The sequence below is a fragment of the Chiloscyllium plagiosum genome, unplaced genomic scaffold (genome assembly GCF_037043375.1).
Source record: "Chiloscyllium plagiosum isolate Xiang-an unplaced genomic scaffold, Cpla_swu_hap1 HiC_scaffold_16, whole genome shotgun sequence".
NCBI lineage: Eukaryota > Metazoa > Chordata > Chondrichthyes > Orectolobiformes > Hemiscylliidae > Chiloscyllium > Chiloscyllium plagiosum.
In genome coordinates this window covers 73,883,552-73,910,075 of record NW_028270154.1, presented here as the reverse complement: position 1 = coordinate 73,910,075, position 26,524 = coordinate 73,883,552, and the positions used below count along the sequence as shown (strand labels likewise).

At 40.8% G+C, this 26,524-nt stretch overlaps 1 protein-coding gene across 1 annotated transcript in view; it reads right to left on the bottom strand.

Annotated features, from left to right (window-relative positions):
* The window catches only part of LOC122556776 (ran-binding protein 17-like), a 1,080,295-nt gene that overhangs the window by 744,468 nt on the left and 309,303 nt on the right, over positions 1-26,524 (bottom strand). The window contains exons 12-13 of the mRNA XM_043703926.2: positions 26,196-26,389; positions 14,232-14,337 (exon numbers count right to left, since the gene is read on the bottom strand). Of these exons, the coding sequence (XP_043559861.2) occupies positions 14,232-14,337; positions 26,196-26,389 (300 nt within the window). The remainder of the gene's footprint in view (positions 1-14,231; positions 14,338-26,195; positions 26,390-26,524) is intronic.

Here is a 26,524-nt window from a genome sequence, read left to right as displayed (position 1 = left end):
ACCGGAGCACCCGGAGGAAACCCACGCAGACACGGGGAGAACGTGCAAACTCCACACAGTCAGTCGCCTGAGGCGGGAATTGAACCCGGGTCTCTGGCGCTGTGAGGCAGCAGTGCTAACCACTGTGCCACCGTGCCGCCCACTAGTTAGTAAAGTTAGATCACATGAGATTCATGAAGACCTAGCCAACTGGATACAAAACTGGCTTGATGATAGGTGACAGAGGGTGGTGGTCTAGGATTGTTGCTCAGGCTGGAGGCCTCTGATCAATGGTGTGCCATAAGGATTGGTGCTGGACCCACTATTGTTCAACATATATAATGATTTGGCTAAGAATATAGGAGCCATGGTTAGTAAGTTTGCGAATGACAACAAAATTAGTTGGTATCGTGCACAGCAAAGAAGATTATCCAAGAGTACAACGGGATCTTGATCAACTGGGCCAATGGGCTGATAAATCGTAGATGGAGTTTAATGCAAATAAATGTGATGTGTTGCATTTTGGTAAGATAAACCAGGGCCCTAGGGTGCGTTAAGGAATAGAGACCGAGAGGAGCTTCTTGAAAGTGGATACAGGCAAACAGGTGGTGAAGGTGGAATTTGGCATGCATTAGTCAGATTATTGAGTACAGGAATTGGGACATCATGTTACAGCTATACAAGACCACATTTGTAGTATGGCATGCAATTCTGGTCATCCTGCCACAGGAAAGAGATCATTAAACTGGAAAAGGTGCAAGAAAGTTTGACCAGGATGTTACTGAGACTGGAGGGTTTGAATTATAAGGAGAGGCCAGATAAGCTGGAACTTTTTTTCCCTGGAGTGTAGAAGCTGAGGGGAGACCTTGTAGACTTTACAAAATCATGAGTGGCATAGGTAAGGTGAATAGTCAAGGTCTTTTCCCCCAAGGTCAGGGAATCAAAAACCTGAGGGCATAAGTTTAAGGAGAGAGTGGAAAGATTTAAAAGGTTCTTGAGGGCAACTTCTTCATATAGAGGGTGGTCAATATTTGGAATGAGCTGCCAGAGAAAGTGGTAGAGACGAATACAATTACAACATTTAAAAAAATTTGAACAGGTACACAGATAAGAAATGAGGAATTAAGACGGCTAAAAGGGGTCATGAGATATCTTTAGCAAACAGGGTTAAGGAAAATCCCAAAGCCTTTTTTTCATATATAAGGAGCAAGAGAGTAACTAGAGAAAGGGTTGGCCTACTCAAGGACAAAGGAGGAAAGTTATGCGTGGAGTCAGGGAAAATGGGTGAGATTCTTAATGAATACTTGGCATTAGTATTTACCGAGGAAAAGAACATGACAGATGCTGAGGTTCGGAATAGATCTCTGAGCATTCTAGGTCAATTCGGCATCAGGAGGGAGGAAGTTTTGGGTATTCTAAAATGCATTAAGGTAGATTAGTCTCCAGGTCCGGATGGGATCTACCCGAGGTTACTGAAGGAAGTGAGAGAGGAAATAGCTGGGACTTTAACAGATATCTTTGCAGCATCCTTGAGCACGGGTGAGGTCCCGGAGGACTGGAGAATTGCTAATATTGTCCCCTTGTTTAAGAAGGATAACAGGGATACTCCAGGTAATTATAGATCGGTGAGCCTTATGTCAGCGGTAGGGAAGCTGCTGGAGAAGATACTGAGGGATAGGATCTATTCCCATTTGAAGAAAATGGACTTATCAGATATGAGCAGCATGTTTTTGTGCGGGGAAGGTATTGTCTTACAAACCTAATGGAATTCTTTGAGGAGGTGACAAAGCTGATTGATGGGGAAAGGGATGCAGATGTTATATACATGAACTTTAGTAAGGCATTTGATTAGGTTCCCCATGGTAGGCTGATGGAGAAGGGAAGTCACATAGGATCCAAAGTGTTCTAGCTAGATAGACAGAGAACTGGCTGAGCAACAGGAGACAGAGAATAGTAGTGCAAGCTAGTTTCTCAAAATGGAGACCTGTGACCACTGGGACCACTGTTGGGACCACTGTTGTTTGTGATATATATAAATGATTTGGAGGAAGGTATCGGTTGCCTGATTGGCAAATTTGCAGATGACACAGCAAATAGTGAAGAGGACTGTCAGAGAATATAGATAGATTGGAATGATGGACACAGAAATGGCAGATGGAGTTCAATCTGGACAAATGGGAGGTGATGCATTTTGGAAGATCCAATTTAAGAGTGAACTATACAGTAAATAGAAAAATCCTGGGGAAAATTGATGTACAGAGATACCGGGGTGTTCAGGTCCATTGTTCCCTGAAGGTGGCAATGTAGATCAGTAAAGTGGTCAAGACGGCATATGGCATGTTTTTCTTCATTGGACGGGGTACTGAGTACAAGAGTTGGCAGGTCATGTTACAGTTGTATAGGACTTTGGTTCAGCCGCATTTGGAATACTGCGTACAGTTCTGGTCGCCACATTACCAATAGGTTGTGGATGATTTGGAAAGGGTGCAGAGGAGGTTCACCAGAATGTTGCCTGGTATGGAGGCGCTAGCTATGAAGAGAGGTTGAAAAGATTAGCATTATTTTCATTTGAAAGATGGAGGGTGAGGGGGGACCTGAGGTCTACAAAATCATGAGGTATAGACAGGGTGGATAGCAAAAGGCTTTTTTCCCCAGAGTGTGGAACTCAATTACTAGGGGTCACGAGTTCAAACTGAGGGGGAAAGGTTAGGGGAGATATGCATGGAAAGTTCTTTACGCAGAGGGTGGTGGGGGCCTGGAATGCGTTGCCAGTGGAGGTGGTAGAGGCAGGAACGATAGCATTTAAGATCTATCTAGACAGATACATGAATGGGCAGGGAGCAAAGGGATACAGATCTTTAGAAAATAGGCTTTGAGGGCCGAAAGGCCTGTTCCTGTGCTGCAATTTTCTTTGTTCTTTGTTTAGAGGGACATGAGCCAAATGGGGGACTAGGTCAGTTTAGGAAATCTGGTAGGCATGGATAAGTTGGTCCAAAGGGTCTGTTTCTGTGCTGTATAATGCTATGACTGCATTTCTGCAGTTCCTGATTCCTTAAATCGGGAATTTGGGTCACATTGTTAGTTTAAATTACTGAGCATAAGCCCCCCTTATACATTTATTTTATAGACAGTAGCCACAGATTACAGATTTTGAACTAACTGAACTGCTTATTACTAAAGGAATATACTGCACCCAACTCGTGTGGTCAGCTGACTGCATTAATCTCAACTTGCCTACTGCAAATTATGATTCGAAGATGCTGGTGTTGGACTGGGGTGTATAAAGTTAAAAAAAAAATCACAATAACACCAGGTTACAGTCCAACAGGTTTATTTTGAACCTTTTCAAAGCTTCCAAATAAACCTGTTGGACTATAAACTGGTGTTGTGTGACTTTTAACTTTCCAAATGGTGAATTCTCTACCTGTAGACAGCAGAAGCCAGGCGGGCCAGAAGGCCTCCTTTAGTTCCATCATTTTATTCAGATATAGACTTTGAATAATGCTGAACACTCATTAGGACAAACAAGGGATGCTGTTTGGATAGCAAGTTGACTGTGAATGGAAAAAGCATGGCCCGTTGAGAAAGCAGTGGGGAACTATTGGCTCCCTTAGTGCACGGGTAATTTAAAAAAGGTGTTAAGATTGAGAATACTCCTTTTGCTTGCAGACAACAGATTTTTGTGAATGAATGTTTGTTATTTCTAGCAAGCATACATAAACTACATTATGTGCTGGATTGATTATGACAAATTAGAAATTACTGGAAGTGCTAGTGCACTCAAATTGGTCAGCAAATCCTACCCTATCGCGCAAACCTTTTTGCCTGTGATTCAATTGTCAACATTTGAAATTTGGCCGTAATGGACACGTTTACAATATGAGGGGAGGGAGCAGAATAGTGATAATATTGCTGGACTAGTAATCCAGACTAGAGGTCTGGGCAAGTGCGAGGAGGCATAGTTCAAATCACACCAAGATAGCTACTGGAATTTTAATACTCAATTACTAAAACTCAATTAATAAAATCTGGAATTGCAAGAAGTCTGAGTAATGATGACCATGAAACCATCATTGATTGTTGTAGAAACCCATTCAATTCACTTATGTCCATTAGGAAAAGAAATCTGTCAGCCTTCCCTGACCTTGATTTCTTGGTACTTCAGAGCCAGGTAACAAGGTTAACATTTCACTGCCATTTGAAATGGCCTAGCAAACCAACTGATTCAATGGCAATTAGGGATGGGCAACAGATGTCGGCCTTGCCAGAAACACACTCATCCCAAGAATAATTGAAAATAATACTCATATTGTCCTTAACTTGCAGCAATTTTGCCAATTCAATTAACAAGCTATATCCATTTTCAGATATCTTATGTCCTGTTCACAACTTACTTTCTTAACAATATCAGTATGAGTCAATTTCACAACTATACTTTCAGCAAGATCATCATGTGCGTGCGAATAGGAAATCCCTAGGCATTTTTTTATATTGCTGGATAAATGCCAGTGTTGTTGTACTGGAACAGCTTGGCTAGAGAGCATGGTTAATTCTTGAGTACCAGTTCTCTGTACAAATTGTTGCAATGTTGTCAGTGCCCATAGCCATTGTCGTATTGACAGCTTTCAGCCATTTCAGTGATAAGAGGGTAGTGTTGGCAGGGGATTGAAACTTCCCCAACATTAACTGGGATAGTCATCGTGTGAAAAGTTTGGAGTGAGCAGAATTATTCAAGTCATTGATACATACTGTAAGACTGGTGATGAGAGGAAGGGTTGGGAGCGGCAGAGGTCACATACCTGGAGGGTCAGCACAAGAGAAATTGTCAGAATGACAAAGGCCATGAGCTAGAGGATCAACAAGACAGTCAGTCAGTCAAGGGCTGGCAGAGACCAAATGCAGAATGGTAGATTGGTAGCAAAAACAATCTTAAAATGATATAAACCAAATCACAAAATCCTATATCAGGCATAGTTCAAAATGACATTAAAACAAAACTTGTAATACTCAATGAGGATTAGGATCCCATGATTAATATCACATGCTGATATAAAATATGGATAATTAAAACTTAGATATATCATAAACTACTTTAACACAGTTTGAAAAGGATTTTATGACAGTGTTAAAAATTAGCTGCTTTATTTTAAAATGGCCACATCATTAACCTTACTTGGACATAACCAAACTCTCACGAATTTACCAAGGATTTTCCACATTTCTTCCTAATAAAAGGCTTCTGCTCAAAATGAATTGACGGGGTAGCTCAGTGGGGGCAGCACTGTAGCTCTGTGATGAGCGCCAAGGACCCAGGTTCGATTCCAGCCTTAGGCAACTATCTGTGTGGAGTTTGCACATTCTCTCAGTGTCTGCATGGGTTCCTCTGGGTACTCCGGTTTCCTCCCACAATCCAAAGATGTGCAGGTTAGTTGAATTGGTCATGCTAAATTGCCCACAGTGTTTAGTGATGTGTAGGTTAGGCGCATTAACCTGGGGTAAATGTAGAGTAACAGAGGAATGGGTCTGGGTGGGTTACTCTTCGGACGACCGGTGTAGACTTGTGGGTCAAATGACCTGTTTCCACACTGTAGGGATTCTATGATTACTAAAAAAAACTGGAAAGCTTTGCGAGCTGGCCACACCCAGGCTACAATGATTGTTCCAACTTTAAAAACAAACCCTAAGACCTCTCAAACTGTTTATATGTACTTTCTTAGAGACAGCTCCACCCCTCTGCCTTATGAACTCTCTTCAAAACAAAAGGACAAAAATAACCTCTAAAGTGTCAGCGTTGCCACACTGGGAACAAACAGAATTCCAAGTCACGGACCGGCAAATTGCAGGTGGGGGTGCTCCCATGCATCTGCTACTTTGGCTAATTCTGGAGTACCAGTTTTCAGGATGTTTGACGGAATGTTGTCAGGACCCTTATCCATTCTACTATCTAGATACATCATAGAAAACAGGGGATAGGTGAGGAAGGGTGTTACTGGAGGTCTGTGACTAGTGGTATTCTTCAAGAATCAGTGTTGAGACCTCTGTCATAATATGCATAAATGATTTGGATGAAAATGTTAAATAGCAAGTTTGCAGATAACATGAAAATTAGTGGAGTTGTGAATAGTGAGGAAGGTCCCCAAAGAATATAGCAGGATATGCATCATTTGAAAAGTTGGGCAGACAAATAGCAGATGGAGTTTAATCTGGACAAGTGTGATGTGATGCATTGTGGAAAACCAAACGCAAGAGGAAAGTATGACAGAACCATTAATATTCAGTGGGATCTTGGAGTATAAGTCCGTAGCTCCCTAAAATTGGTAGCACAAGTGGATAAGGTGGTAAAGACAAAACAGCATGCTTGCCTTCTTTGATTGAGGCATTGAGTAAAGTTGGCAAGTCATCTTGCAGCTGTATACGACTTCAGTTAAGCTCTACTTGGATTATTACGTGCAGTTCTAGTCACCACACCACAGAAAGGATATGGAGGCTTTGGAGTCAATGCAAAAGCGGTTTGCCAAGATGTTGTCTGGATTGAATTGCAGTAGCTATAAGGAGAGCTTGGACAAACTTATACATTTTTCGCTCGAGCATCAAAGACTGAGGGGCAACCTGATAAAAGTATAATGGAATTATGAGGGCATAGATTGGTCAAAATCTTTTTCCCAGAGTGGAAATGTTAAATACTGGGGGAACATAAGTTTAACATGAGAGGGGAAAAGTTTGAAGTAGACATGCAAGGTAAGTGTTATATACAGAGGGTTTTAGGTTTTTGTTCTCTTTATCCATTCATGGGATGGGGACATCACTGGCTAGGCAGCATTTATTGCCCATCCCTAGTTGCCCAGAGGGTAGTTAAGAGTCAGCTACATTGCTGTGCGCCTTCAGTCACATGTAGGCCAGATCAGATAAGGATGGCAATTTCCTTCCTTAAAGGACATTAGTGAACCAATCTGTTTTTCCAACAATTGACAATGATTTCACGGTCATCATTAGACTCGTAATTCCTCATTTTTTAAATTCAATTCAAATTCCACCATCTGCCATGGCAGGATTCAAACGCAGGTCCCCAGAACATTATCTGGATCTCTGGATTAACAGTCTGGCAATAATACCACTAGGCCATCACATCCCATCCGGAACACAGTGCCTAGAACACAGTGCCAGGAAGGTGATACATAAAAACAACATTTGACACGCATTTAGACAGACACATGAACAGGCAGGGAATAGAGGGTTATGTTCCATGTGGAGGCAGATGCGATTAATCTAAATTGACATCATAGTCAGCACAGACGTGGTGGGCCAAAGGGCCCATTGTTGTACTGTACTGTTCTATGTTCTACAGCCTTTAGCCGTTTCAGACAGTTATAGGGTAGTGATAGTAGTGGATCAACTTTCCTAACTAACTAAGGTACACAAAGTATGAAAGGTTCGGAGGGTGCAGAATAGTTAAAATACATCAGGAGCAGGCTTTTAAGCCACAAGGCCTCTTGTGGTTGAAGTATCACTTGGGAAGCATTTTGCAGATACCAATCACAACTCTGATAGATTTAAAATCATTATGGAAAAGGACAAGGATGGGCTTGAAATCAAAGTTCGCAACTGGGGAAAAGGCTGATTTTAATAAAATCAGATATGATTTGGCCAGCATGCACTGGGAGCAGATTTACTTTGAAGAAAATTTGGCTCAGAGCAATGCATTCAAGAAGGAAACTAGAAACGTACAGGGCCAAGATATTCAAAAAAATCAGAAGGGTGGGACCAACAAATCCTATGAACCCTGGATATCAAAGGCTATACATCATTTCATTAAAAGAAAAAGAGAAGCTTATGACAGATACCAAGAACTCAAAACAGCAGAAGCCCCTGGAGGAGAATAAAATGCGCAAGAGGAATGTAAAAGGGAGATGAGGAGAGATAAAAGGGGATGTGAAGATATATTGGTAGGTAAGATAAAAGAAAATCCTAATTTGTTTTATAGGCACATTAAGGACAAAAGGATAACTAAGGGAAGAGTAGAGTCCATTAAGGATCACAGAGGTAACCTGTGCATGGAGACAGAGGGTTCTAAATGAATACTTTGGATCAGTGCTCACTAGTGAGAAGGTATAGAAATCAAGGAGGCCTGTGATACAATTAAGAAATTAACATAGAAAGGAGATTCTGAGTAGTCTGACAAGCTTTAAAGTAAATTAATCTCTAGGGCCAGGTGAGTGAGGCAAGGGAGGAAATAACAGGGGCACTTGCAAAAATGTTCAATTTCTGTCTGACCACAAAAGAAGTGCCAGAGTACTGCAAGACTGGCGATGTGGTATTGTTATTTAAGAAGAGAGCTAGCGATAAGCCAGGAAACTACAGACATTGTTGTCTAATCTCAGGGGTAGGGAAGCCATCGGAAGCAATTCTGAGAGAAAAATCAAAATGTAATTGGAGAGGCTGGGATGAATCAAGGTTAAAAATCATGCAACACCAGGTTATAGTCCAACAGGTTTAATTGGAAGCACTAGCTTTCGGAACGCTGCTTCTTCATCAGGTGGTTGGGGAGTACACAATTGTAAGACACAGAATTTATAGCAAAAGTTTACAGTTGTGATGTAACTGAAATCATACATTGAAAAATACTTTGATTGTTTGTTAAGGACAAAAGGATAACAAAGGGAAGAGTAAGGTGTCCACTAAGGATCACAGAGGTAATCTGGGGTACGTGGAGATAGAGGGTGTAGGTAGGGTTCTAAATGAATACTTTGGGCCGGTGCTCACAAGTGAGAAGGTATAGAAGTCAGGTATAGAATAGTTTAACAAACAAAGTATTTTTCAATTACATCACACTGTAAACTTTTGTTATAAATTCTCTGTCTTACAATTGTGTACTCCACAACCATCTGATGAAGGAGCAGCTCTCCAAAAGCTAGAGCTTCCAATTGAACCTGTTGGACCTTGTATTGTGAGATTTTTAAACTTTGTACACCCCAATCCAACACCGGCATCTCCAAGGGATGAATCAAGACAGTCAGTATGGCTTTGTTTAGGGGAGGTCATGTCTGACCAACATGTTTGAATTTTTCAGAGATGACCAAGTTTGTAGATAAAGGCAATGCTTTTGATGTCATCTAATTGGGTTGCTGCAAGGCTTTTAATACGGTCCTGCAAAGAAGACTGACAGCAAGGGAAGAGCCCAGAAAATCAAAGGAATTCAGCAAATTGGATCCACAATTGCTGAAATGGCAGGAAACAAAGGGTGATTGTTGGAGTGTTTTTCTGACTGGAAGTCTGTGTTCAGCAGGATCCCAGGAATCAGTGTTGTGCACCTTGTTACTTGTAATTTATAGAAACGATTTAGATTTGGATGCATGAGGGTTGATCAGCAAGTTCAAGATAATATAAAATTTGAATATGTGTTAAATAGTGAGGAGCTGAACTTTATAGACTTCAAAATATATATGGGCTGATTAGGTGGGCTGATCAGTGGCAAATGGAATTCAATCTGGATAAGTGTGAACTTGGGACAGGAAAAATAAGGCAAGGGAATACATGATATTTGGTAGGACCCCTGAGAAGTACCGAGGATCAGAGAGAGCTTAGTGTGCATGTACACTGGTCCCGTCCAGTATCAGGTTTGGTGGATAAAGTGGTTCAAAAGACATATGGTATACTTGCCTTTAATAGATAAGTAGAGTTTAAGAACAGTCCTGTGTGTAGTTCTGGAATCGACAATATAGGAGGGATGAGAGTACACTGGAAAAAGTGCAGAGAAGACTTACAAGGATCTTGGCTGGGCTGGAAAGTTTCAGTTATGAAGGAAGATTTGACAGACTAGTGTTATTTTCCTTCGAGCAGAGGAGATCGAGAAGGGATATGATTGAGATGTATAAAATTAGGAGGGCGCAGAAAGCATCAACATGAAGAAACTTTCCGCCTTGATGGGGATAACAATGACCGGGGGCATGGATTTAAAGTTAAAGGTTGAGGAGGTTTAGCAGAGATGTGAGGACATTTTGTTTCACCCACAAGGATATGGGCATCTGGAATCCACAGATGGTAGAGGCAGAAATCTTCATAATATTTAAAAAGCATTTAGATGTGCACTTGCAGTGCGAAACACACCAGGGTATAGGCAAGTGCTGGAAAGTGGGACCGGAATAGTTAGGTGATTGCTTCAGACCAGTGTGGCATGATGGGTCAAGGGGCTGTTTTTCTGTGCTGGAGATCCTAATGACTCTATTTTTTGATATCATGAAGATTTAATTGAATTGATTGAAAACTGGTATATATGATGCTAGGGACCTCAGAAGATCAATGAGATGGATCACCCACTCCAGTTAAAGATGGATGCAAATGGTTCAGTCTCATCTTTTGTACAGATGTGCTGGGCTCTTCATTGTTGGCAATGAGCATATTTGTGGCAGTCTGTTCGCTTGTTAGTTGTTTAACTATCCACCAACCTTCACAATTGAATGAGGCAGGATTGCAGATTTTAGATCTGATCAATTGGTTGCAGAATTATTTAACCTTCTCAACTACTTCTCTTTGCCATGTAAATAGTCCTCAGGTGCAATTTCACCAGGTTGACACTTCATTTCTACATTTGGCAGGTACCTTTCTACACTCTTCAATGAAACAGGATTGATCTCCTGGCTTAATGGTGATGGTAGACAGGACGATATACCAGGCCATGAGGCTACAGATTGCGGTTGAATAAAATTCTGTTGCTGATGGTCATGGATGCCCAGTCTTGATCTCTTAGAAATTGATCTAATTTAACACATGATGGAACGCATCCTCATTGTGAAGACAAGTCCATATTCAAGAACACAGCAGCCAATCTAAATAAGCATGTCGCTACCATTACAGACTTTATTAGCAAGTGTGTAGAAGACTCTGTGCCAAAGAAGTTAACCTGAATCTTCCACAACCAGAAACCATGGATGAACTGGGAGATCCATTACCTACTGAAGTCCAGTCAGATGACCCTTATCTTTGCAGGAAATCCAGATACAACCTCTGTAAGGCCATTAGAGATGCCAAGAGGCAATACTGGACTCAGCTACAGACTCAAACTAACCACACGAACACCTGCCATTTGTGGCATAGCCTACAATAACATTATAGCCTACAAAGCGGAGCAGAATCGAATAGTGGATAAAAATACATGCCCACACAGACCACACCACAGACCCTGTTGCTTGACCAGTCTGTGGGACAGCAGTCCCAATCTTGGCACGTGCCCCCAGATGCTAGGAGTTGCAGGGTCAGCAGACCGACTTTTCCATCATTGTTTATGGTGTTGAGGTAAATTCTCGGAGGTCCATCCAGTTTCATTCCATTATTTAGGCTTTGTAGCAACTGAGTAATTTGCTGGTTCATTTCAGATGGCAGGTAAGAGTCAACAACTTTGCTGAGGTTCTGGAGTCACATGTAGGCCAGAACAGGTCAGGATGATTATTTTCCTTGAGGAGAAAGTGAGGTCTGCAGATGCTGGAGATCAGAGCCGGAGATGTGTTGCTGGAAAAGCGCAGCAGGTCAGGCAGCATCCAGGGAACAGGAGAATCGACGTTTCGGGCATAAGCTGCGCTTTTCCAGCAACACATCTCCGGCTCTGATTATTTTCCTTCCCTATTAGACATTACTAAATCAGATAGGCTTTAACACACTTGACAATGGTTACATGGCTGCCATCAGACCAGCTTTCATTCTAGATTTTTACTGAATTCAAATTTCATCTGTTCGATTTAGTGGGATTTGATTCCATGATCCAGGACATTAGGTTGAAACTCTGAATTATTAGTCCAGTGACATTACAAGCATACAACCACATCATGAAGGATGGCTGAGACTCAATCTGAAAAGACTATCTAAGAAGCAATTATCTGGACATCGAAATTCATCATCTGGAATTTACAAATCTCGATAAGACCTCTGAATGTCTATGAAGAGGAGACTTCACAACTACAGGTGCTGCTGCAAATGGATTGCCCCAGAGTTGGTGAATAACCAGTTCAAAACCCACTCTTAGGAGAAGCATGATTATCTGTAGCTTTTGCTACAAGGATTCAGAAAGATAGCGTTATATCCAGGAACTTGTAGTAACATCTAGAACAAAGACCCTTTCTCCTGACTCACTCTTCTCGAAGTGACACCCAGTTTTGCAAAATGCAATAAGCCTGAAAAGAATAGAGACTGCAAACCACGATCTTTTCACTTTCTGAAACATTCACCACAACTGGCTACATGCAAGTTACCAGCTAAACAGCCTAAGCCAAAAAATTAACCAAAGAATTCTAAACTTTGTAATTTTCCTTTGTATTAGACAATTTCCTTTTAACTCTGTGTGTGTATGTCCAGATGTGGTTACAGTAGTTGTGTGCTTGATGTTACATTTGTATTATTTCTAAGGTTTAACAGATCATAAATTTATTTCTTTAACTCAAGAAACCTTGTTGCTTGGCTATTTCTTGTTAACAGCAGAACATAGTTAACATAATTTTTAATTGATGAAGGTACAGCTTCGTGTTGGACAGAGTATCCAGTTCCACTTTTCACCTGATGGAAACAGACAATATAGCAAAATGACTTAAAATAGGCAACTTTAAACAGGGTTTCACTGCACTGGAGGGGGGAGCAAGTCCACTGTACAAGGGAAACTTTGAGGACAAAGAAATAAGCATGGAGGTGATGCAGGAGACCGCTTCAGAGTGTACAAACCTCATCAAGGTGGGGCATAACGGGATGTATATGAGGTCTTTGTTAAGAACAAATTGCTAAGGTCAGAGAGGAAGGTTGAAGGACATTGTTAAAATAAAGCAAGGGTGAGATCAGAAGAAGACATGGGCATGGAAGGAAATGAAAGGGAAAAGAACAGCTTTCACACACTGCCACACACACACAATTTCTAATTATCTAAGTGCAATGATAGGAATACTCAACCATGAACACAAGAACTCCTTTATCTTAAAACATACAGTCAAAATTTGTCTTCAAGAAAAAAAACTTTGCATATAACAGGCCCGCATGGCCAGACATTTTCTTTGAGAACAATGAATAAAAGCTCCAGTAGCCGATTTGTTTCTTCAATTCTTGTAGGGACAAATAAAATAAACTGTGCTATACCTGAAATTGTCAACTCATTTTTCAACTTTTATATCTAATTTTAACAAGAGGAAGTAGTGAATTTGTCAGGTAACGGGTTTAAATTCTTTCAAGCAATTGGTTTGTTTAGTTTTGACAACTCCGTTTCAGCTTTCCAAGTGTTTTGATTGCTTGTTAATTATAACTGAGTTAAAAAAAGGAACTGCAGCTTTCTTTGATGATGCTTGAAAATTCTGATACATGTTTAAAACTGACAAACATTCCAACAGCACTCCATGTTTGCATATATGAAAACTGTAAATATTCAACATACGCAGAGTTTGAAAGAGGATAACTGAGAGGGATTTCAAAAGTGTACATAAGAAAGCAAAAAGTATCAAGAGGTTATGTCTTGAACATAGTTTTATATTATGATTGTAGAACAAGATCACTGATCAAAAATAAAAATAAAATGTATCTAGTGCTACATCACATCTGAAAATGGCTTATCAACAAAAATTTTCATTTGAGGTCAGGTGTCAGCAAGGTCCCACAAAAAGCAATCAAGATGAATGCCTAAATACGTACATCGTTTTGGTGTTGTTGATAATGCAGGATACCAGGACAACTGTCTAGTCTACTTTTGACAATGGCCAAAGAATATACAACTTCCACCTGCTAAGCCAGGCCTCAACTGAACATTGCATTGGAAAATAGCACATCTCCAATTATGTATCACTCCATTAGTACTGCACTAAATTATAGACATCTTCTAGTCAACCAGTTCAGAGAAATGTCATTACACACCTCTGCAACAGGTAAGACTTTTAACTTCAGAGGTATGGACACTACTACTGTACCACAAGAGTATCCCAACACTAAATTACATACTTATCTGGACTGATGCAGTAAGTAGCTATTGTCAATTGGTAAATATTCCTCGAGTCATTGAAACTAGACACCCTCTCCGTTTAATCCATAAACAGTAATGATCATCAAAGTATCACTCAAAATTCAAAGAAACAAAGAGATCCTCAGAGAGTTTAATCCTTTCATCTGTGGAAGGACAGCACCTTGAGACAAAGTTCATACCATGTAATTTTATATGATATGATCCATATCTCATCATAAATGGCATTTCCAAGTTTACAAAAATAGCATATTTCAAAAAGAAAACAATAACTTACCGATAAACTAATTCTCCATCCATTGAATCTTGTTCATCAGTGCAAGTAAAGGTTAACCTGCCTCCAATGACAGCACCAACTATATACACGAGCCAAGCCAAGCGACCTGAGGATATAAAGAACAAATGCTAAATTCTTCAACATTATAATGGATGTATTTCACAATTTGATGGTAAACATTAATCCCAAGGCTTGAACTTATCAACTCAAAACAACCATGACTTTATCAGAAATTATATTTGGTGCACTGTCTTGAATGGAACATGCCAGATTAAGGTATCAAAATCCTGACTAAAACTGAAACTCAACGATTTCAGCTGATAGTCTGTGATCTACAGAACTGCATAATTGTCTGGGTTCGATAACAGAAAATTCACTTGCAAGTTATTTTGAATCTGTTTTGATTTGGTATCTTAAGCAAAAGACCAGTTCAACTGCAAACAGCTCAGAGTTTTGGGTTCTATTCTCCACCTGTGGCATTTTGGTTGAGATGTAAGGTTTGGGCTGCAATAGATCTCAGTCACCTCAAGTTCGGAAGGATAACAGTCAGACAGATTATTGCTCCAGTTCCTTGCTGGGATATTAGACAACAGATTCGATACCTCACTTACCGTGGTTAACCTAAGCTCATTGCAGACCACTCAACACTTGTCTGACGTACTGTAGAAAGTAGAAATGCGGAGGAGAAAAGATGGCATACACCTGATCCAGAGCATTTGACACAACATTGTGTTGGTCCTTCTCAGCTACGTAAAGCAGGCAGAAATTAAAAAAAAAACTCTTCCTTTCATCATAAGAACATGAGACCTAGGAGCAGGAGTAAACCATCTGGCCCTTCAAGCCTGCTCCGTCATTCAATAAGATCATAGCTGATCTTTTTGTGACCTCAGCTCCACTCTGACATATAGTTAGTAAGTTTGCAGATGACACCAAAATTGGAGGTGTAGTGGACAGCAAAGAAGGTTATCTCAAATTACAACAGGATTTTGATCAGATGGGCCAATGGGTTGAGAAGTGGCAGATGGAGTTTAATTTAGATAAATGTGGGGTGCGGCATTTTGGGAAAGCAAACATTGCAGGACCTATACACTTAATGGTCAGGTCCTCAGCAGTGTTGCTGAACAAAGAGACCTTGGAGTGCAGGTTCATAGATCCTTGAAAGTGGTAGATAGGATAGTGAAGAAGGCGTTTCCTTTATTGGTCAGAGTATTGAGTACAGGAGTTGGGAGGTCATGTTTCGGCTGTACAGGACATTGGTTAAGCCACTGTTGGAATATTGCATGCAGTTCTGGTCTCCTTACTATCGGAAAGATGTTGTGAAACTTGAAAGGGTTCAGAAAAGATTTACAAGGATGTTGCCAGGGTTGGACGATTTGAGCTATAGGGAGAGGGTGAGTAGGCTCGGGCTGTTTTCCCTGGAGCATCAGAGGCTGAGGGGTGACCTTATAGAGATTTACAAAATCACGCGGGGCATGCATAGGATAAATAGACAAAGTCTTTTCCCTGGGATGGGGGAGTCTAGAACTAGAGGGCATAGGTTTAGGGTGAGAGGTGAAAGAGACGTAAGGTGCAACATTTTCACACAGACAGTAGTACGTGTATGGAATGAACTGCCAGAGGAAGTGGAGGAGGCTGGTACAATTGCAACATTCAAAAGGCATCTGGATGGATGTATGAATAAGAGGGATTTGGAGGGATATGGGCCAGGTGCTGGCAGGTGGGAGTAGATTGAGTTGGGATATCTAGTCGGCATGGATAAGTTGGACCAAAGGTGTACATCTCTATGACTCTCACTATCACCATTAATCTCATTACTGTTCAAACATTGTCGGTCTTCGTTTTAAAAGCATTTACTGAGGAAGCCTCAACTACTTCACTTGGCAGGGAATTCCACAAATTCACAATCCTCTGGGTGAAGAAGTTCCTTCTCAACTCAGTCCTAAAACTGCTCCCCCTAACCTTGAGGCTTCCTAATTCCCTTCGTAATTTTATATATTTCTCAAAGAATTCCCTATTCTTTTAAGTTCCAATGAATATAATCAGAGTCTACTCAGTCTTTCCTCATAAGCCAGTCCGGAATCAACCTAGTGAACCTCCTCTGCACCCCCTCCAGTGAGAGTACATCCTTTCTCAAGTAAGGAGACCAAAACTGCACCAAAACTATACTCGAGGGGTGGCATCACCAGCACCCTATATTGCTGCAGCATAACCTCCCTGTTTTTAAACTCCATCCCTATAGCAATGAAGGACAATATTCCATTTGCCTTCTTAATTACCTGTTGTACCTGCAGACCAACTTTCTGTAATTCATGCACAAGGACATCCTAGTCCCTCTGCACAGCAGCATGCTGAGATTTTTTTTTTACCATTCAAGTAACAGTCCTTTATACTGTCATCTCTACCAAAATGGATGACTTCACATTTATTAGATTGTACTCCATCTGTCCGACCTTTGCCCACTCACTTAAACTATGTCCCTTTGCAAAGTTTCACAGTCCTGTGCACACTTTGCTCTACCACTCATCTTAGTATCATCTGCAAACTTTAACACACTACACGTGGTCCCCAACTCCAAATCATCTATGTAAATTGTGACCAATTGCAGTCCCAGCACTGATCTCTGAGGCACACCACTAGTCACTGATTACTAACCAGAAAAACACTCATTTATGCCCACTCTTTGCTTCCTCTTAGTTAACCAACACTCTACCAAGTTAATATACTGCCTGTTACACTTTGCACCTTTATCTGATACAGCAGCCTTTTGTGCAGCACCTTGTTGAATGCTTTTGGAAATCTCGGTATACTACATCCAATGGGTCCCCATTGACAACCATGCTTGTAACGTCTTCATAGAATTCCAGTAGATTAGGTAAGCATGACGTGTCCTTCATGAACCCATGCTGCGTATGCCCAATGGGACAATTTCTGTCCAAATGCCATGCCAATTCTTCTTGATACTACACTCAAGCATTTTCTTTACTACAGAAGTTAAGCTAACTGGTCTATAATTTCCCTTCCTTTTTAAACAGTGGTGTCATATTTGCTGTATTTCAATCTCCTGGAACTGCCGCAGAGTCCAGAGAATTATGGAAAATCACCATAAGTACATTTGCTATCTCTCCCACCATCTCTTTTAGTACCCTGAGATGCATTCCATCAGGGTCATGAGATTTATCTACCCTTAGCGCCATTAGCTTGCCAAACACTAGCTCTTTCATGATAATGATTGTTTCCATGTCCTCACCTACCTTCATCTCTTTGTCGCTGCTATATCCCAACATACCTCTGCGTAGGCTGGAGACATGGGCTTCCCACAGTCCTGCCAGGCTGGGTTATTTTACCCTCCTGGCTACCTTCTGGAACTTTCCAAGGACTTGACCAATCAGAGGTCAGCACGATGGTTAGCAGTGTTGCCTCACTGCCCCAGGTTCAATTCCAGCCTCGGGCAACTGTGCGTGTGGAGTTCAACGTTCTCCTGTGTCTGCGTGGGTTTCCTCCCACAGTCCAAAGATATGCAGGTTAAGTGAATTGGCCATGCTCAATTGCCCATCGTATTCAGGGATGTACAGGTTGCGTGCATTAGTTAGGGGTAAATATAGGATAACAGAGTAGGGGAATGGGTCTGGGTAGGTTAGTCTTCAGAGGATCAGTGTGGACTTGTTGGGCTGATGGGGCTGTTTCCACACTGTAGGGATTCTAATTCTGAATCTGTAGGGATTCTAATTCTAATTCTAAAAAGTATCAAATTAATTGGCCTCATCACCTTGAAATGCTGCTAATGGCTTGCTTAACAGAAAACATACATCTAGTGCTGTTTGTTTGGAAGGAAGGGTTAAATTGCCCTTTCACACTTCTTAATGTTTTTAGGTGTCTCTCTGGTTTCAATTGTTTGGGTTTAGATCTTGCAAGGACTTGTCCCTAGGCAGCATTGGCTCAGGCACCCCCACCATACTTTGCCTTTTGGCCAATTCTGATGTCTTATTTGTTTCAGTTGCTGTGGCTGTATTTCTGGCCTTCCTACGTAATTAATTTTATTTCACTTGAGCAGTTGCAGGCTGTATACTGAAATGCTTATTTTAGATGCTGTATACTGTAGCTATATGTTAGCGGTGAATGGAGTGAATGTTTACAAATGTGGTGCTTTGTCCTCCATGATGTCAAGTTTTGAGTGCTTTTGGATCTGCACTTATCCTTGCAAGTGGGAAGTATTCCATCACTCTCCTGACTTCTGCCTTGTAGATAGAGGACAGACCTTGGGGAAAGAGGAAGTGAGCTACTCGTCACTGGATTCCTCACCTTTGACCTGTTCTTGCTCCCATAGTATATATGTGGTTAGTTCAGTTCAATTTCTGGATTTGATGTCGCTCCCAAAAAAGATCAGGTTAGTAAATGCAGATCTTTCCTAACATATTCCTCCTCTATTTATAACCTTCCTATCCTTAGTGTTCAATATATGAAAGCACTATGAGTTGAAATGCTCACACAGGTCATACAATTGGAGTCCCTCGATACTGACAAAATCACTAGAAAAGCTTGATTTATCTTGCTGAATTACTATTCCAGTTAAATACCCCAAGCCACCAAGCTCTTAACAATTTAGCTTCAAGGATGATCTGAATCAATTTACTGGTGAAAGGCACTGTTAGACAGTGTGGCATTGGAAATTTCCCATGTTTTATTTAGCAGTGATATTCTGAAATATAAACCATGAATCAGCATAAGGCTGCTGTGGATGTCTCAAAGTTGTCACTACCATACTTAGAGTTTCTGACTAATTAAGAGCTGATTAGATTGAAAAATAAAAATCGGTGCTGGAGGTATGAATCGCTGCACAAATCATTTGAACAGTTGTCAACTGTGACATGAGAGCTGCAACTCTATGGGGGAAACAAAGAAATATATACAGCTATGGAGTGCTTTCTGTCGGTGCTAAAGAAGAAGAATAGGCAAACCGGGAGCTCTGATGTACTTAATACAGTGAAATAAGTGGCCACCTGTCTAAAACACTTCCACAAGTGGGAAAAGATGTACCTTTGTAAATAATGTTGCTAGCCTCAATATAGGGCTAGATTTGAAAAAATGCCCATCTCAACCAAGCCACAACATGTGCAGTGGATAGTTACTATAGTACTTAGCAACCATTTGAAAGTGAAAGCTCTTTGAGCTAATTTTTTAAAAAAAACTGAACACGGTTATAGAAAGTTGGTTGCTCAAGAGACAAGATGATGTGCAGACTAAGACTAATATTACAAAGAATACAGGTAAACCTAATTAAAGTTGACTCAGTTAAAAGTTATTTCTCTCCAATATTCTTAATAAAATAATGCCATTTATTCATATGATGAGTTTCAGTTTAATATTGTTTGCCTTAGAGTTCATGTTCTGAGGTCTGTACATCTTTTTCCCAGTCTTCTACTCCCACACTCAGTCCTTAAGGGCTACTTGGCTTTCCTCTAATTCCCGGCCCTGCCCTCAGTTCTATTTTCAACATCACCTTCACCTGGCTCCTGTTCCTATCCTCTTTTTTTACCTTTGAAGTCTCCTGCGTCCTCCCTCTCCTGACTACCATTTTGCATTTGCAGTGAAGCTCTGAGCTCCAACTAGCGGTAGCAGTTGTCAGTGAAGATTGTTCTGGATTTCAGTTACAACTGCACCAACCATCTTCTGCCATTAGATGGGGCTTGGTCAATTAAAAGGTTCATCAGATGAACATGTGTATTTACAGTAGTTACATTTGTATTACATTTTTTCCATGTGCTTAAAGTTCTTAAAAAAATATTTTAAGAGTTGTAGACATATAGAAAAGTACTTGATTTCAACTTAATGCTTTAAAGTTGTTTTCAGCAGAGCAAAGTCCGGAAGTACATAAACTTTACAGCTTTATTTTATAGTGAGTTATTTTATTTTAGCTTTGCAAATTATTTCGATTAGAAATACGCTACTGCATATTCATGGCACAGTATTTCAACTTGTGCATTAGTTCTTACGGATATTTTCCTGCCCAAAAGAAACAGATTCCAGTTTTAACACTGACCAACTTCTAATGGGAATTTAAACTTTAATCACTTTCAGGAATGCAACTACAAACTTAAGAGAGGACTTATTGTATGGAAAACTTACATTACAGTCTATTTGTATGAATTCCTTTCTTTGAACAGGTTCATATTGAACTGGGGTATGGCTTTCTTGAGGAGAAAGTGAGAACTGCAAATGCTGGAGATCAGGGGCAAAACGTATAGTGCTGGAAAAACACAGCAAGTCAGGCAGCGTCCGAGGAGCAGGACAGTCGATGTTTCGGGCATAAGCCCTTCAACAAGCATGGTATCATTCTAGATGAAGGGTTTATGCCTGAAATATCAACTCTCCTGCTCCTCAGATACCAGCTGTGCTTTTCCAGTGCCACATTTTTTGACTATGGCTTTCTTGAGCTCTAACAGATTTCCACTTCTGTACAACCCAGTACTTGGCTTAACAGCATGTTAAAATGTGGTTGGCATCACAGCTTTGGACATCCCTGTACTTGCCTTCAAGTGCACACATGTCAGCAGGCAGTAATCAGGAAAAAGATCTCTGGCTGATTTATGGTCCTCACTTCACAAAGTATTCTAGTCACAGTCCTGCTGCACCCTCTAACTTAGCACAGAATTGGGATCCAACCTAGAATCATGTGATTCTCTTTGGTTTTATCCACAAACATGAAACTAATCAAAGGTCTTCGCCTGCCTTCTTACCAATTCCAGTATGAATCACCTGAAGAATACAGCTCCTAACTGTCAATTTTTAATCAACCTGTTAATACATATTATGACACGTCTGCAACAGATGGGACTTTGGGCTGAGAGGTAGGGACCCCACCACTCAAGAGACCTGAGTTTCTAAATATATGATTGCTGATTGCATCATAAGTAGCAAAGAGATCCCTCTAAGTAACAGTAATGCAACTAGAAAATGGGTGATCAATACTTTCAAAGGCTGTGACATTTCTTGAGATGAAACAGTGATTATAAACCATCCTAAGCTGTCACTCTTGAGCCAAGTCAGAGATCGTCAACAACATACCCAACTAAAGGTGGAGAACAGCGTCAATTCAGGCTATTGTATTCTAATCTTTCATCAATAACACATTTCCAGTATGATCTGGATCAGGAGTCAGAAGCTTGGCACACAGGACTCCTGCTCAATTTGAAATTATTGCTTTCCAATTTCAGTGTGACCAGAGTCAAACTCAGTTACCTTGGGAATCACTTGTCACTTTGTTGGTCTGCATGGATCAATGCCAGGCATTATCTTTTCAAACATTAAAGTTGAACTTTTTGTGATCAACATGCATTAAGAAAAGTGGCAACATTTTACAATAAAATTATCTCATATCAAGTAGCAAGGCTGGAAATCCTGTGAAAGAAATCTGATCAGAAACATCAAATTTTGGAATTCGTTGTTCTCAATTCAGTTTTATGTTGCATTTTCATTTGCAAATTCGTGTCCCAGGAAAGACACAGGAACCTCACTTTTCCACTGAAAACCCTAAATTAGTGGCTTTCATCTCCCACTCCTCCACGGAGGTTGCGAGTTGAACTTTTGCTTTCTTTGCTTATTGAATACGTGGGATCATTTTATTGCTTATTTTTGCCAGTTTTCCGATCACACTAAAGTAATTCAATTTTGATGGTGAAAATAACATAAGACCTCGGAGCAGAAGTAGGTAATTTAGCCCCTTGGGCCTGCTCCATCCTTTGATATGATCATGGCTGATCTCATCTCAGCCTCAAATCCACCTTCCTGCCTGTTCTCCATAATCCTTCAATGCATTACAACACATTATGAATTAAAAATCTATCTCCTCCTGAAATTCAGTCAACGTCACAGCATCCACTGCACTCTGGGGTCATGAATTTCATAATGCGTTGAGACACACAATTTCTCCACATGCAAAAAATCGTCTCGAGAACCTTTCGTTCCAGATTGCCCACATGAAGGAACATCCTTTCTACATCTACTTTGTCAATCCCCTCTACCATCGTATATACCTCAATTAGATTCAAAAATACAGACAGTATAGGCCTAAACTGCTCATTTTCTGTCCATAAGACAAACTCATTTCTGGAATCAATCCCGTGAACTTCCTCTGAAATGCTTCCAAAACAACTACATCCCTCCTCGAGTAAGGGGACTAAATTTATATGCAATACTCCCCAGATGTGATCTCACTAATGCTTTGAACAGTTACTGGTTTAGGCAAGACCACTAGAATTGGACTAACTTTTTTTAAAATTTATGAACAAGATGTCAACCATGATTGCTTACAGAATAGTGGACACTCACTTCAAGATATTCTTTGAGTTACTTCTCTGAGGACTGACAAAATATTTTATAAGTGCAGTCTGGCTATCTTTCCTCAAAATTCCTGCCCTTCATTTTGAATTGAAGGGTCTCTAAATTCTAGGTTTGATGATATTAATTACTAATTTGCTTGGTCTTTCTCTTACTAATTTTAACCTTCATGCTATCTTGCAGTATGGGCTCTATCCCTTCATAACGTTTAAAATTGAGAAATAATGTTCACTGATCGTCTTAGTCTCTGATCGGCAACACCAGTGATTCCATAGTCCATGAAGCTGTATTTCTTTACCCGAGTGCATCTTGACTCAGGCTATAAAATTTACGCATTATTTGTCAAGTTACTGTAATTCAGTCTGGTGAATCTGATTTATTTCTTCATTCAGCTTAATGATGAAGCGTACTATAGGGGGGATATGCTCTCATAGAGAGGTACTAAAGCCATCAAAAGATCTTAAGTCCACATTTTGCCAATTCCAGCTAGAATCATCTCAGTAATGGATTTCCTTCTACTAACTTAAAGAGCATTTTGTTTTAAAAGAAGCGCTTTTCCTGTGGGGAGAAAGATTTATGGTCACCCAGTGGCAGGTCCCTAGCAAAGCTTAATATTTCTGCTCGGCTGAGATCAGCCAGCAACCAGAGAACAGCAGACATACCTGTCTTGGGTAAAAAAACTTGGCACAGAATGGTATCAAAATCTGATACCACAATATGATAACAAAATGAGTCAGTGTTCAGTAAAACTGAGGAACCAATCTGGGATTTATTCAGTTGACAGAGTCAGGGATATGCAGCTACTCCTCTCTCAAAATGTCATATAATTCCCACCTTTGTTTTGTTCTTTTAAGTTTATATTCCAGACTCTACGCTTGGTGAAGATGCCGATAAAACATGCTACTCCATGTGTCCCCACTCCACTCCACCCTACTCAACTCCCACTCGACTTTGTATTTTCTATTTTCGAGAACAGATTTTAACCGGATTACTAGATGTGCTTTTTATTTCCTGAAAACACAAAGCTGTAGCTTGGATTACATGGTGTGAATGGAGTTTGATTATGAGCTAGAGTGGCAGTGGGAACATAGCAATCAGTTTCAGAGACCCTGAGATAGGGAGTCAGGTAAAAGAATCTGCCATCATTCCAACCCATGCTTGCTAACCAATGAGAAAGAAAGTAGAATGTGAGTGCATGCATGTAGGACAGGAATGGACTCAACTGGCTCAACTGTGTTGCCACACAGCTAAATAGCCTGCACAGGTATATAAAAAAGGTAGCTACAGCCCCATAAACAGGGTCCAGAATGTTCAAGAAGAAAGGGAATCAAAATTTACTTCCAAAGGAGCGCTAGATATGAAACGGTTCTCAGAATAAGGAAACAGAGCAAGGTTAAGCTTCCGCAATAAAACATGTTATAGCAAGGGACAACCATAACTTGCACATCCCAACTATCCTCCATTTATTGTGTCAAACAAAAACCTACAAGATGTTTTCTGAAACAATAAAAATACATATAACCTAACTTCTCAAGGTTAACAGTTTAAGATGTAACTACACTCTCAATGTTTCTCAGTGGAATTGCCCTATGTTGATATCACTAAATAATCTTAAATACACTGATTAGATTCCCTACAGTGTGGAAACAGGCCCTTCAGCCCAACAAGTCAACACCGAACCTCCGAAGAGTAACTCACCCAAACCCATTCCCCTTCCCTATATTTTTCCACTAACACTATGGGCAATTTAGCATGGCCAATTCACCTGACCTGCACATCTTTGGATTGTTGGAGGAAACCGGAGCACGCGGAGGAAACCCACGTGGAGAATCTGCAAACTCCACACAGACAGTCGCCCAGGGCAGGAATCGAACCCAGGTCTCTGGTGCTGTGAAGTGACAGTGCTAACCACTGAGCCATTGTGCCACCCCCACTGCAAGATTTGTAGTTGTCGCTAACGTTAAGTAATAGGGAATCCAAAAGATGATAAGTCACACTGCATGGGGCTGATACCACAGTTCAACAAAGCAGTTGATGCATTGGTCGCCAACTGACAACAGAAAAGGATATTAACACCACAGGATCATTCCATCTATTTCAAATCATGCACAATAATGTGCTCCTGAAACATAATGGCACTCAATGTCTGTCCAGGAATAATATTTGTTATCATTTTTTTGATAAGATTGAGGGACATCTTGCGATGTACCTCGAATGTCTCAGCAACACTGAAGATACACAGTGTGGACTTGGCATTTTAAGAAGGAATATCATCAAAGAAATCTAGCTTCTGCCTGATGGCTGACCCTCTCCTTACAATAGGGGAAACCTTAGTCTGTTTCTCCTGCACTTTCGTCTATAATGACCAGTCAATTAAATTTGGCTTTGTTGTCCCAACAACTCTTCACAGGAATAGCTGGTATCTGCCCAGGTATGAGGCCAGGAACATTAATTCTTCAGAACAAATGCATATTTGCTGTACGTTTTTATCCTGAACCTCATGCATGGTGTTTGGCAGGGAAACAGAAGCTATCTCATTTGCTGGAACTGATAAATGTCTGTTCTAGCCTTGTTTGGGCGAGTTGGAAAGCCATATGGGATTCTCCACAAAGGCCACATATTACGATTTCTGATTAACAGTGTCAGAAAAGCATCCTGCTGATGCAATGGAAGCTTGATTATATATTTCAGACTGCAGCATAGTGAATGCCTTACTCATCCGCTGTAGAAAATCAGGTTGACATCACAACAGTGGGAGAACAACAGAAATTAAGGGGGTAACATGCAGAGGTATTTCTAATTGCCTGGTTTCCATCCAGAGACACATTCTGGATAAAACTTTCCAATCAAATACATCCTTCTGTCTGTTTCCTTCACTAGGGAGGATATGGATAAAGAGGACATGGAGATATGATTGTAACATCAATGGGTACGTTTCATGAGCTGACTTGACACACATTCTGAGTAGTTATCTCAGGAGCATCATAGACTTTCATCTAAAATGGGACAGTTGCAGCTGGGAGAGGAGGTTGGATGAGAGTGAGGCAAAATGCATGATACCAAGTAACAGTGGAAGAGTATAAGCTCAAAAAACTCATGGGTGTAGAATTGGGTCTGTAGTAGGCTGGATGGGTAGAGATGCAGAGTATTTGGATTTAAATTCATTTCATGCCTTTCTCAATATGCTTGTAGGGTTGTTCATATTAGATTAGATAAATGACAAGTAGCAACCTGCCATGGGTGGCACAGTGGCCAGCACTGCGGCCTCACAGTATTAGGGTCCCAGGTTCGATTCCTGCCTTGGGCGAATGTCTATATGGAGTTTGCACATTCTCCCCGTGTCTGCGTGGGTTTTCTCCGGGTGCTCCGGTTTTCTCCCACAGTCCAAAGATGTGCAGGTCAGGTGAATTGGCCATGCTAAATTGCCCACAGTGTTAGGTGCATTAGTCAGAGAGAAATGGGTCTGGGTGGTTTACTCTTCAGAGGGTCGGTGTGGACTGGTTAGGCCGAAGGGCCTGTTTCCACACTGTAGGGAATCTACTCTAAACAAAGCTTATGCAAAAATTGAAGAATCAAATATACCTTCATGAGGAATTCATTTCAGAGTTCTGAGGGAAAAGGGTCACTCACCTTCCTGGATTGCAATTTCCATGTTCCTGCCACTGGGAGCACGCAGGAGTTCCTGATATGTCTGAGCAGACTGATCAAACAGCTGTACAAGGAGTGCACATGTTTTCTCGTACTCACAGCGACTCACGGTACACAGTTGATCCAACTGCTGGAAGACCATGCCTGTGTCATCCAAAGGATCTTCTAAACAGTCCCTGCAGAATTAAAAGAGATAAATAATCTTTCCATAAATGTCCAGCAATAATGACAGCCTACATTCTTAAACTAAGTTTTAAATAAAAATGGCATCATATGTCAGGTGGCAAATGTAGGTAGCATGGACTGAGATT